The following is a 14430-nucleotide window of genomic DNA, read 5'->3' on the forward strand; positions in this document are numbered from 1 at the left end:
TGTGTAATGCCTCAATCATGGGCTGGCATATGCAAATATTGGGGTCATACATATTAATGATTCCGACTGTTACGTAACAGTCGGTGTTATGTTGAGATTCGCCTGTTCTTCGGAGGTCTTTTAAACAAATGAGATTTATATAAGAAGGAGGAAACAATGGAGTTTGAGACTCACTGTATGTCATTTCCATGTACTGAACTCTTGTTATTCAACTATGCCGAGGTAAATTAAATTTTCAATTCGATGGCACCTTTAAAAGCACTGATTATTTCATTTGTATCTTTGTTGTGTTGTATTTATGTATTTGTGCTAGTGCTTGTAGTTTAATTACTTGTTCTTTTTTATTAATGACTGTTAATAATCTTTAAATTTATATTAGTAGTTTTAGCTGTGGTCTCAAATGGAATCGAGAATTGTTCAATTTCACTGGTATCTAAAATATTGGGTGTCATAACCTTATTTATTACAATACAAGGATACATGGGTCAAAAACAACAAAAACAATAACTATTTTTTTCATTTATTAATTTTTGTTTGTGGTGGGGCCTCTTGTGAATCGAATCGAATTGGGACATCTGAATCGATACCCAGCCCTAATTACAAGACATAATAAATGCATTCAAAATATTTTTATAATGCATTATATATAATGGCTTGAAATAAAGTGTTACCCAGTTTTCTTTTCTGTGTGGATATTTTCTTGAAACAGGAAGTTGGGTCAATAATCTTTTAAGTTACAGGCGCATTTGGACACGCCATGAGTGAAAGATGAGTCATTAATATTGTTGGTCCTTGAAGACAAAGACTGCATATTTTATGTGCACATTTCTGCTAAAATTAATTTTGTCAACTTTTACTAGCAAATTTCTCATTTTGATTTCAGGGGGTCTTTGATATCAGCCAAATTTCTTGCATATAAAGCGCTCAAGCCTTCAGCGTCACGTTAACGGCAGGAGATAAAACAGAAAGTCACACTGGTGTTTAATGGAAGGATATGCAGGTATGCTGGAACATAAAAACACATGTAGACGCAATATAAAAATGGCATGACCGCCACATCTGCTTCATTTGCATGGACAAGGGCACAAAGCAATAAAATTTACATGGAGATGGGGGGATAAATTTGGGCCATCTGTGCCATACTGACACTCTTTAATGGGACCGGCGTTGTGTGGGATGCCATTTTTTCATGCATCTTAATGACTCGGAGTGGAGAGACGCTGATTCTTGATGCAAACTCTACTTCAGCTTCTATAACAGCATGGAGCCATTTCAGCTTGTAATAATATGTTCATAATATGTGACAAAAAGTATGACCCCCTAGTATGACGGCAAGCGCCACGTACACCAGCAGCGCTTCCTTCTACCAGTAAACCAATCTTAAACCTGTCAAATCTTACACCGCTCTAATGCGTCCGGAGGAATAGAATTTTCAACTAAGTGAGAATAAAATGAGGCGATTTTGACGTTACCTTGTACGCTCAGAGAGAGCATTAGTTTTACCCAGGCCTGCTGTGCTGTCACTGTTGCCGGTGACAACCCAGACAAGCGTGCTGATTGGTGGGAGGATGGAAGGTGGATGGATGGTGGTTCTGACAACTTCCTGTTGCTGTCAATGCAGCAAAAATGGTGACGGGTGACATTTGCAACTTACCAGACACAACTGAAAGAGGAAAAAAAAAATAGAAGCATGATGAAACACAGATGCGATAGATGTGCAAATTAACCGCACATGACATGAAGCAAAAATGACAGGAAATGCTTACTGAACAAAATCAGTGCAGCGATGTATTTATGAGCATAACACAAAAACATACAAGAAACATAAGGTGTGGCAAGCACACACACACATTGTAAACATATCATGAGGCTGAAATATATAGCATAAACCACACAAAGAAACAATTCTATCAGTCTTGAGTTGTGAGCGTGAGGTATGAATGGAGGGTTTATTCTTCTGGTCTGGCCAAAGGTTTTATTAGGTGGACAGTGTAACCTGGTGTCTGACCCTTTTTAAAGCTGCAGTGTGTCATTTTTACACCGACATAACAGAGGCTCAGCCAATGCATGAGTTTGGGGGCGTGTCTGAATATTGGCAGACGATCTTTATTTTTGCAAATCTGTTTGTTTCCGCTACTGTGTGGAAATTAAACACTTTAAGCGCAAATTCTTAAACGTTTGATCGGCGATTTAGCATTTTAAGCAACCTAAAATCCTGTTGAGTAATGTTGAGTGGGAATAATGTTGAGTGGGAATTACATTCTGATGAAGGATTATATGAAAAGAAGAATTTTCTTCACTTCACTTTATATTTGTTAACATTAGTTAACTACATTAGATAACATGAACTAACAATGAACAATACTTCTACAGCATTTAATAATCTGTTAACTCTTTTAAAGTCACCGACAACTAAAGTTCATAGCCCCCTGAATATTTTGTTGTATGAATATCTGAACATGCAATAGAGGGTATGCAAGTGACGTCACCGTCGACCGTTACGACTGCGGTTACGCCCACTGAGTGGCAAAAGGCTGAGTGGCAGCATTGGTTTTCAGTGTGAATACCATGAAAAACACACAAAACACATTCAAAACGGGAAGGAGCTTTGCGACTGACAGTACAAATAGCTTTGACACAAAATCTGAGGTATATATTTAAAGACTGCCGAAAGCTACAGAAAAAAAGAAGCAAGTGGGTCGCTGCAATTCACAGAAACAGCTGGACTCCAGCAGAGAAACATTGATTTGCAGTTATCATTTTGTGTCAAAATGTTAGATTTTGGGGTAAAATCATACTGTATATATTGTATTTTTATATATTGTGTTGACAACTCATCAATTAAATATTGTCCATCTTATATTCTGCATTATTGGGTGTTTTTAAATAAACACTGACAAAAACTATACAAGTTTTAGGGCTGGACGATATAAATGACATTGATATAAGTGATTACTCGGATTTAAACCTACCTATAATTGTAGTTATATAAAGCATTCACAGACAGATTTGCTTTATGTATTTCCCCGGTGTTGATATCAGCCACATATAAATGTGAGGAAATACGACTCCTGGCTGCATGTCAATATCCATGGATTAGGTTTCTTTGACATGTTATAAGGAACAATTTAGAGCCCAGCCTTTAGTGTAATCGTTTGTTTTACTCGCATTTTTGCAGTTTTCCCTGCTAAATCCAGTCACGCAGCAGGTTCTTTTGCCACTCAGTCCAGCTGAGGGAGCACATTCAGGCGGTAAAGTGACGTCTATGCATACCCTCTATATATCAAAAGAAAGAACAGAGCCTTTGCTTTAAAACACAAGAAAAAAAAACAAAAAAAAAATATTCTATTATTCATGCATTCTTGTATTATCAACAGTTGAATGTTGGTAAGGTTCATTAAAAACAAACAACTGAGTTAATCACATTTTTTTCTACAATGTGTAAACAATGCTTCTATCGCTTGTCTCTACTCCTTTTTTGTCTGTGTTTTGATTTTGAGGTTCTGTACTCTTTCGGAAGATGCATAATAGCGCCCCCTACCGTATAACAATGAAAACAAAGAAAGCCGGAAAATTACGTCAGTGACAGGGAAAAAATTAATGTCAACATTTAATAATTAATTTCATATTTAAAGGTGCCGTAGAATGTCTTTTTAAAAGATGTAATATAAGTCTAAGGTGTCCCCTGAATGTGTCTGTGAAGTTTCAGCTCAAAATACCCCATAGATTTTTTTAACTGCCTATTTTGGGGCATCATTAAATATGAGCCGATTTAGGCTGTGGCCCCTTTAAATTCTCGTGCTCTCTGCCCACGGAGCTCGCGCTTGCCTTAAACAGCAAAAACAAAGTTCACACAGCTAATATAACCCTCAAAATGGATCTTTACAAAGTGTTCGTCATGCAACGTGTCTAATCGTGTAAGTATAGTATTTATTTGGCTAATCTGAATGAATTTGAGGCTGTGCTCCGTGGCTAAAGCTAACATTACACACTGTTGGAGAGATTTATAAAGAATGAAGTTGTTTTTATGAATTATACAGACTGCAAGTGTTTAATAATGAAAATAACGATGGCTCCAGTCTCCGTGAATACAGTAAGAAACGATAGTAACTTTAACCACATTTAACAGTACATTAGCAACATGCTAACGAAACATTTAGAAAGACAATTTACAAATATCACAAAAAATATCATGATATCATGGATCATGTCAGTTATTATTGCTCCTTCTGCCATTTTTCGCTATTGTTCTTGCTTGCTTACCTAGTCTGATGATTCAGCTGTGCACATCCAGATGTTAATACTGCCTGCCCTTGTCTAATGCCTTGAACATGAGCTGGCATATGCAAATATTGGGGTCATACATATTAATGATCCCGACTGTTACGTAACAGTCGGTGTTATGTTGAGATTCGCCTGTTCTTCGGAGGTCTTTTAAACAAATAAGATTTACATAAGAAGGAGGAAACAATGGAGTTTGAGACTCACTGTATGTCATTTCCATGTACTGAACTCTTGTTATTCAACTATGCCAAGATAAATTCAATTTTTAATTCTAGGGCACCTTTAAAAGCTGTATCTGTTAATATTAGATAATGCTGGGTATTATCGAAAATTATCTGGGTATTATTATGGGAGTCCTGACTGTAAACATCTCGCAAAATCTCTCGAGACTTCAGAATAGGCAATAGGCAGGAAGAAATTGCGATGATAGTGTTTGGAATGATTTTGACAGAAAATTCACAGAAAAAAAACCAAAAGGGTTTGGGTGATGTCGTGGAGACGGCGGTCACATGGTCTTTACTTTGTGATACACCATGACTGCGTTTGTTATGCTTCCGTCTTCTGTCAGCTCACTTTCTGATTGGATATTGTTTAGTTTCATGTGATAATTTCCAGAGCGTGCGCGCGTTTGTCCTCGGGGTTCCCCCCACACATCAGGATTTATTGAATATGTTAAATATTTATGATTTGCAATCAAATCCGAGCAGATCTCTCACTCTTAACACACCTCGCACCACAGGAAAATCTAATAAGATAATCTGTAAAACCATCAAGATAATCGGGACATTATTGTCTGAAGGGGAGAAATCGGCCCAAAATCAGCCTGATTATCTTATGGTGTGTACCCAGCATAACATGAACAAATAAGGAACAGCAGTATTTTAAACTAACATTAACAAAGATTAATAAATGCTGTAAAACACATTATTTATTGTTAGTTCATGTTAGCTAATGCATTAATTAACGTTAAGAAATGAGACCTTATTGTAAAGTGTTACCGAATTTCCTTCCAAAATAAGGACATTTGTTAAGCAAGTACAGTAAAGAAGCCAATTTTGAACTTAAAATGTAATAACTCAGGCCATTTGGAGTCAATTCTATGAGATGGACAGAATAACATGAATGAAGGGTGAGAAATGAGGGAAAGCGGTAGATTTGAGAACAGCTGCTTAAAGAGAACTCGACTTGGATGGGGCCGTTTGCTGTTTTGGCAATGGTTGCTGCTCTCGCTCCACTTTGTTTCCATGGCCCATTAGCGCAGCTACTCCTGGGACTCGCATGGCATTCTAGCACTTTCCTCAAATACATCAATACTAATGACTAAATCGCCAGCTGAGAGAGGCCTCGTTTGTACCAAACATTATCTTTTCATGGCCTTTTAACAGAGAACTGACTCTTATTCGAAATTACTTATCTCGGAGAACGTGTGTTTGTGTGTAAGCGTGCGCTTGACTGTCTCAAATCCTTGGGAGCTGCATACCTAGACGGCATTTACAAATTCTGAATTGACAAATGGTTTAATGAATGCACCTACGATGTCTGTCTAGGTAGGCAGCTCACTAATGTAATTCCTTCAAAACACCAACCAGACAAAAGACATTCTCTAATAGAAGAAACCATTTTGATGAATCTCATTCCTTGGCATGTGAAACGCAATGGTGTGCCAAAGGAAAGTTTATTAATAAGCCCCTTCGCTGGATGGACTGGTAATTGAAACAGACTTGTTTATAAGTCTGGTTCAAATGCTACTGGCCCGCTAAACACACATGTAAAATAATAATTCAGCAATTTCTGTAAGCAGTAAAAACCAGTAAAAGCAACAAGCGGTGCAACGAGGAGAAGGAGAAAACTGCTCAGGGGTGTCAGGAGACAACGTGGACATTGTTCTCTAAAGAGTTGAGCCTTCAAGAGTGTGAAATACACTCTAGGGACTTAAAATGAACAGGACGAAACAAAATGGACCTACTTTATGAGTAAAATAGATGTGTTCTTATGTATAGGTGCTACAAATAAACCACTTTTACGCTGTAAGGATTGATGGTGTTTTTTTATTAACTTGCATTTTTTTAATTAAAGGTGCAATATGTAATAATTTTGCAGTAAAATATCCAAAAAGCACTAGGCCAGTGTTATATATTTTGTTCACTTGAGTACTTACAATATCTAAAATGTTTGCAACTATTTATAAATCGTGAGAAAATTGCAATTTTAACCAAGGCTCCGGGACATGTGAGGAGTCGCCTGTCAATTGCGTCATACCCGCGTTACCCTCGGTTTCCGGTTTTATTTTGTAGAAACCATGGAAACACCAAAGACGCTTTAATATTTACATGTTTTAATAGGCAAGGGAACAACTGTTTTGACATATTTATAGACAGAAAACTATTGTTATATAGCTCAACACGTTTATTGTTTAAATCAAATTTTTTTGCGAGTACCATGCTTTACCAACACTATTTTGTGAAGTAGCTAACATAGCATAATCACATGCAGCTTTATTTTTAGTAACAGTAATACAGAATTTTCTCCATCATACAATATGTTTTAAAATTAATTGCATGCCATTTATCAACACAAGCCATCCAGCATCTATCTTACTGCAGTATGCAACAAGTGTCTCGCAGCAGCCGCCGAGCGAACGCACAAAGTAACGTTATAACATCATTTTCAACACACTCAAATGTATCTAATATGATAAACAGAGCTGCGTTACCTCATATTCATAACCGGAATAGCGGAAGTGGCGCCGGCGACTGTGTCGTAATAAAAGTTCCGCTGCTCGTTCAGCTCCCGCGACACTCGGTCCTGCTCTGCTTCATACTACAGTAACGTTAATAATCGCATCCATGAACATGATTTCTTCCCGAGTCCTATCCATAGTCTTTTCCACCGGCCGCTGAGGTGAAGACCACATGTCCCAAGATTCCACGCTCAAACTTGCCCATCATTAACCCTTAAATGCATACCTCGGGTCTTTAGTGACCCGGGATGTCATTCACTACCCTCCTCCTCGTTCATTTTTTAAAGTTAGACATCAACCTTCTTGGTATTCCTCAATCAATTCATTATAAAGAATATAACAAGAAAAAAATCATAAAATTATAAAAGAATGCCTATTTTTGTATTCATTTTTTGTAAAAATTGTATAGGGTCGCAAACGACCTGAGGTGTGTATGAGTGTACATATATTTTTTCTGCACAACAATAATTGAATCTTAGATGACAGAATAAGTGCAATTCACCTTTATTCCACAAGGTGGCAATGTCTGATACACAATGCTGAAGTGACGACTCATTCAGACAGGAAACGAAATAATAAGAAAAACATGAAATGGCTCAGCGATTTACTGCAGAGCGAGTACTGAACGCAATCAAATATGACTGTAACTGTTACTGGATGGATCTGGTGAAGCTGTTAGCGATCGAAATATTGATTTTGAAGATGTTGAAAATTATATAGTTTTGAGAATACGTTTAAGATCGCAAATGGGCTCATTTTCGTGAACTCAAACATAAAACTAGCCTATTATTTGCTGAATTTACTGGGAAATGAGCTCTGACGAGGACAGTAATGATGGCATAAAACATCTGCTCAAACGGAGCCCTTTCAAGCTCCAAAAGGTAACAAAGTATGCTTTATTTTATTCTTCTGTAATTGTTACTCTAATATCAGTGGAGTTTTAAATTATCGCGTCAGGTAGAGATCCTTCCGTGTTAGATATAGATCCGGGTCGATAAAGACCCGAATATGTAAGAATGATTGGCGAAACAGTCATGCATTTAAGGGTTAAGCTACGCCTTTGTTTTGAATAGACCTCTAGCGACCTCTAGCGGACAGAAAATATTACATATTGCACCTTTAAATGTGCTCTAAGCAATCCTGAGTGGATTAACTTCCTGTTGACGTTCGAAGTGTTGTCAAACAAAACAGAGGCTAGCTAGACCCTCCCTCCTCCTCCTCCTCCCCCTCCCCTCCGTGCTTCCTGAAACAGCCATGAACGCGCATTTAAAATGGAAGTAGCTTGCGTATTGATGCTGCTGTGGTAACGATGGCTCAACCAACTACTTCACGCTCATTGTGAGTAAATTGATGTACTTTTAAATAAAAAAGTATGTTTTAATTAGAAGTCTAGATAAATGATAAAATGGTATGTTGATAGTAACGCATTCTTTAATGTAAATCATTTAGTAATGGAAAAAAAACTGTGTTAGTTTATTCTCCATTACTAACGCATTCTACAATGTGAATCCTTTAGTAATGGAGAATAAACTAACAGTTTTTTTTTTCGATTACTAAATGATTCACATTAAAGAATGCATTATTATCAACAAACTATTGTATAATTCATCAAGACTTCAAACAAAACGTCAAACATAACCCCAAAACTCCACCCCCAAATCATTCTTGTCTGTTATTGGCTGGAGCATGTTTATTATGGTTTCGTGGTCCAGACTGCACTAGTTTGTTTTTGTTGCCGTTTTTGGAGCTTGTGGCGACTACAGAGGCCGCGTTTTTTTACAGTCTGTTCAGGGGATAGTGAGGAGATGTTTGCTGTACGTGACAAAAAATGTTTTGGCCTAAAAACGCGTGACATCGCTTAGAGCACCTTTAACTAAATTATTTAATTATAAATAAAATACAAATAATAATGTTTTTTCTTTGTTAAAATAAATAGTATTGCTGTTTTATCCTTGTCCTAGACCTTTCAGTTTTAATTATCATATCGTGACGTAAACCTAAACCAATTCAATATTTAAACACGACTGTGCCTCAGTTGTAGCATAATAAGTCAACTGAACAAATTCATTTCCAATCAAGTTGACCAAAAATGTTTTGTTTTGAGCAGTTAGGATGAAAAAAAATACTAGCTAGACGAAGGTGTCAGTGATTTTAAACATTTAAAACATTTAAAATTTGTTTCATTTCCACCTCAGGGTGTTATCAAACACAATAAATCATCTGAGATGTGGAAATGACAGTGTGGTGGGAATGATGCTTCAGAAAAATGACAGACATCATCACAGGATACTGAAAAATATGGTTTTCCAACAGCTAGGAAAAAAATGGGAAGGAGCATTCACAACGATCCAGCATCCATTCGGACAAAACAATCTGACAACCTGTCAAAGCTGCAAACGTCTGTCTAGAAACTAACAGCTGTGAATAAACAGGTCGAAACACACACACACAGATTCGCGCCTATCAAAAGCATTGGTTACTTTAAATTATAGATTAGTGCTGGCAGGATCAGAGCAGTTTGTCAAACAGCACGAGATGAGTGACAGCGTGTGTTTGTGCGCTCTTACCGTGGACGGTGAGGGTGGCGCTGGCCTCCGTCTTCCCCATCATGTTCTCCGCCTGACAGGTGTAAGTACCGGCGTCTCCTGAAGTCAGTCTCTTCAGTTTGAGAGTGTGGTCCTCCCAGATCTCATGCCTGAGAAGACGATACACAAACAAATATAGATGGCATTAAACGAGGCCATCCTGAGACATTCCATGTACTCTTTCTTATGAAGAGGACTGAAAAGGTCAGAAAACACATTTCTCATCCGCATTTAATTGGCTTAATATAAGCTAACTAGACATTTTATCACTCGTACCTTCCCTTGGGTAGCTCTCCATCCTCTTTCCTCCAGCGGATGGTGGGAACGGGGTCTCCTTGAGCTTCACACCTGAACTCAACACTCTGGTCCACCAGAACAGACTGACTGCTTGGCTTTCGCAAGAAGCTGGGCCTCTCTGTACACAAACATGCAGTTTATTATGTAATACAAGATGTTTCCTATGAGATATTCCCTTCTCTGATTGGATTATGAACTTACAGTGAACTATATCTATTGAACTCTGACTTGTTGTTTTAGCCTAAACTTTCATGCAGCTAATCCTAAAGTAAGCTTCCTATCTGATTTATTTATTAAGATTATATAACTTTGATGTTAGGATATTAATAATCCGTTACAGGGATAAGTCAACCAAAAATGAAAAATCTGTCATCATTTACTCACCCTCAAGCAGTATTAATAGAGAGCAAATTTTGATTTAGTTTTGGTCATAGTCTTTTGACTAAATGCCTAAATGCCTATTTTAGTTTTAGTTTTAGTCTAGTAGATTTAGTTGACTAAAATATAATATGTTTAGTTAAATTGTAATGCATCAATTAAGCATTTCTCTAAAATTGTTATATACTCCTGGAGGAAACATCTATTAACCTGTAAACATGCAATACAGACAGATTTAACTAATGTGACATATAACATGTCTTCTTTATTTATCTTAAAATTAAACAAAACCACTTCTCATAAAGAAACAAGATCTTCTTTTTAATTAAAGATATATGCATTCTTTATAACAACTTCATACAACATTCTTCATTCTTTCAAGCAGACATAATTATTTGTATAAATTAAATATATATTAATACTTATTAAAGTTATTCAGTGAAGAACACTGAGTGATTTTTCTCTTTGTCTTTTGTTGTTTGATTAATATTCACGATGGGCAGCAGCAGGTTTATTAGGCTGCTGTCACTTTAAGGCAGAATGGACGGATCCACGGATACACATCCGATATTCTCCCTACTGTTTACGTTCACTTAAGACAAAACCGACTGCGTTTACGTGAATACTCCCCAAAATGGACATATTTACATAATTTTGTGTGTATTTGCGTGAAAAGACGTGAAAGAGAACTTGATTCAGTACTCGTATGCTGACATCTGAGAGGCAGCTTTCTGTGTGCGCACGAAAAACCATACTGAATTGAGCTCTCTTTCACATCGTCAAGATTTTTTCAGATTTATCCATATGTCTGCTCTTCTCTTTCTCACAAACATTTACATTTCAGAATGTTTTATGAGACATGCAGCAAGTGTATAGCAAGTGTATGTCAACTTATGTCTTGCCGGGTAGATCAGCACATAACAATTTAACACTCAGAGGTCTAAAAACGCGCCGGCTCGTTTTGCAGGTTTTTTTTCACATTGCAGCAAAACAGACTTAAAATACTCTGTCATATTTTGTCATAGAGACATAAGTAATACATCAATTGAAACTATAGAATATCTCCTTTTATTTGTGTACACTCAGAGTAAAAACAAAATGTTGTGCTTTTTGTAAAATAAAGAAAACTAACATGATGCGTGATCTCTCATCTCCCTCTGAACAAAGTCCAATCTGATAGTTCTCAGAAAATGAAGTGTAACTTAGTGAATACTAATCACAAAAAATTCATACTTATGTCTAACAAAACGTTGAAATGTCAGGTTTTAAATCGTGCAAGTCAAATCGAAAACAAACATTCTGTGTTTATGTAATCTGTATGAAAAGAGAGCCATGTCAGAAGTCCGTGATTCAGCTCATTACCCACTAATGCGGCCACACCCACGGAGCCAGCGCTATTCACAGGCAAATTCAGAGACAACACATGCATTCATCATCTCAATCGTGTATTTATTGCCTTGAAAATTGTTTATCTGGATGAAAAAGCCATGGTTAGCGATCTCTGGAAGACATTTAGTAAATTCCTGTTTGTTTTCTTCTATTGATAAGTTTTAAGTGAGTTTTTGTTTCTTTAGCGCCCTCCGGCTTTAGTATGAATTGGTAAACACCATTCATGGAATATCGTCTTCTTCTTAGGTGAATTTGTGGACTAAAATGCACAGAGCGCCCTCCGGCTTCAAGGATAAATTGCAAACACCAGCGCTCATAGAGATAACAATGAATATTAAATAAAAAAATAACTCCTCTGTATAGAAAATTGACATAAACATATGAGAATCCTATATTTCTCCAAATGTGCATGCTTTTAAACTAAAAGCCTATATTCAACTCTTTGCATCACAGAAATACATTATATTTTAAAGTATAATATAAAACCATTATTTTATATTGTAATAAAATTTTCTGTATGTTTCATATACCATGATGAGCTTGAGACATCACAGAAGTTTTTTTTCACAGCCTACCTGACTGAAATGCCTCATTAATATGCAAGTCTTTTCAGCTCATTACCATTCAATTCTTTTGTCTTCTCAGGTGAGAATGAGCCATTATTCATGGAGATTCACGCCTCCTCGCATACCGTGTTTCTTGGCAAAAAGTGTCTTACAAAAACTAAATCAGTATATTGTTATAAATGAAAGAGTAGTCAGCATAATTTTTACATAATTTTGAAGCAAAAACTCTAGTCTACAACCTTCAATACCCAAAAGTATTGTGAACACAGATTTAATATACTTTTATTGGCCTTATATCAGTGACTTAAGTTTTTTGTTTTTTCAGTAACCACGCATAAACGTTATTCCTTCAAAAACACAAACATGTACACACATGTTCCTCACATATTATGGTAGCCTAGTTTGTGCTGAATACAGTGTAACGACACTTGTGTCATTAATATGTTTATGAACAACTGAAAAAAGCACAAATGTCAGGGCATGTCAAAACTTCTCCAGGCCCCAAATCAGCCTCAGACTCCAGAGGGTTAAATGTGCGCATCTTCCATGTTGGACATCAGTTCTGACTGGATCTCTTCCCAGATCTTCCCTCCTTAACATTCTGTCTCGTTTTTATAAATTGACAAAAATGTCAATAGGTTTTCGTCAATAGTTTTTGTCATTCAAATACGCTTTTTTTCATCAGTGAAAAAATGTCGTTGACGAAAATTATGTGTCAATGTAATTAACAATGCCCACAAATTGTTCTAAAACTGTATGAGTTTCTTTGTTCTGCTGGACACAAAAGAAGATATTTTGAAGACTATTAGTAACCAAACAGTTTCTGGCCTCCATTGACTTCAATAATATATATATATATATATATAGTACAGTCCAAAAGTTTGGAACCACTAAGATTTTTAATGTTTTTAAAAGAAGTTTCGTCTGCTCACCAAGGCTGGATTTATTTAATTAAAAATACAGTAAAAAACAGTAATATTGTGAAATATTATTAAAATTTAAAATAACTGTGTACTATTTAAATATATTTGACAAAGTAATTTTTTCCTGTGATGCAAAGCTGAATTTTCAGCATCATTACTCCAGTCTTCAGTGTCACATGATCCTTCAGAAATCATTCTAATATGCTGATTTGCTGCTCAATAAACATTTATGATTATTTTCAATGTTGAAAACAGTTGTGTACTTTTTTTTTTCAGGATTCCTTGATGAATAGAAAGTTCAAAAGAACAGCATTTATCTGAAATACAAAGCTTCTGTAGCATTATACACTACCGTTCAAAAGTTTGGGGTCAGTAAGAATTTTTATTTTTATTTTTTTGAAAAGAAATTAAAGAAATGAATACTTTTATTCAGCAAGGATGCATTAAATCAATCAAAAGTGGCAGTAAAGACATTTATAATGTTACAAAAGATTAGATTTCAGATAAACACTGTTCTTTTGAACTTTCTATTCATCAAATAATCCTGAAAAAAAATATTGTACACAAATATTTTGTACAATTGTACACATTAAATGTTTCTTGAGCAGCAGATCAGCATATTAGAATGATTTCTGAAGGATCATGTGACACTGAAGACAATGATGCTGAAAATTCAGCTTTGCCATCACAGGAATAAATTACTTTGTGAAATATATTCAAATAGAAAACAGTTATTTTAAATTGTAATATATTTCACAATATTACTGTTTTTACTGTATTTTTAATTAAATAAATGTAGCCTTGGTGAGCAGACGAAACTTCTTTTAAAAACATTAAAAATCTTAGTGGTTCCAAACTTTTGGACTGTATATATATATATATATATATACATATATATATATATATATATATATATATATATATATATATATATATATATACACACACACTATGGAAGTCAATAGGGACCAGCAGCTGTCTCACACTATCTCACAACCAATTCGTACATATTTTTCGAGGTGGCTAACTTGTACGACGTCACTCATACAATTCATACCTATATTTGCCTAAATCCCAGTGATGGATAGGTTTAGGGGCGGGATTAGGGGTAGGTCATTCGAAATTAATATCATATAAAATATCTTTTGTGTTTAAGAGAACGAAGAAATTCATACAGGTTTAGAACAAATTGAGGGTGAGTAAATGATGATATAATTTAAATTTTTGGGTGAACTAACCCTTTAAGATTAGGACTATCTAATGGACAA

General features: G+C 35.8%; 1 protein-coding gene across 1 annotated transcript in view; it reads right to left on the bottom strand.

Moving 5' to 3' along the window:
* The window catches only part of robo1 (roundabout, axon guidance receptor, homolog 1 (Drosophila)), a 365788-nt gene that overhangs the window by 50982 nt on the left and 300376 nt on the right, over nt 1-14430 (bottom strand). Inside the window, 3 exon segments of the mRNA XM_048160983.1 lie at nt 1655-1663; nt 9592-9719; nt 9886-10024. Of these exon segments, the coding sequence (XP_048016940.1) occupies nt 1655-1663; nt 9592-9719; nt 9886-10024 (276 nt within the window).

Source organism: Megalobrama amblycephala, linkage group LG16, assembly GCF_018812025.1.
Source record: "Megalobrama amblycephala isolate DHTTF-2021 linkage group LG16, ASM1881202v1, whole genome shotgun sequence".
NCBI classification, from domain to species: Eukaryota; Metazoa; Chordata; class Actinopteri; order Cypriniformes; family Xenocyprididae; genus Megalobrama; species Megalobrama amblycephala.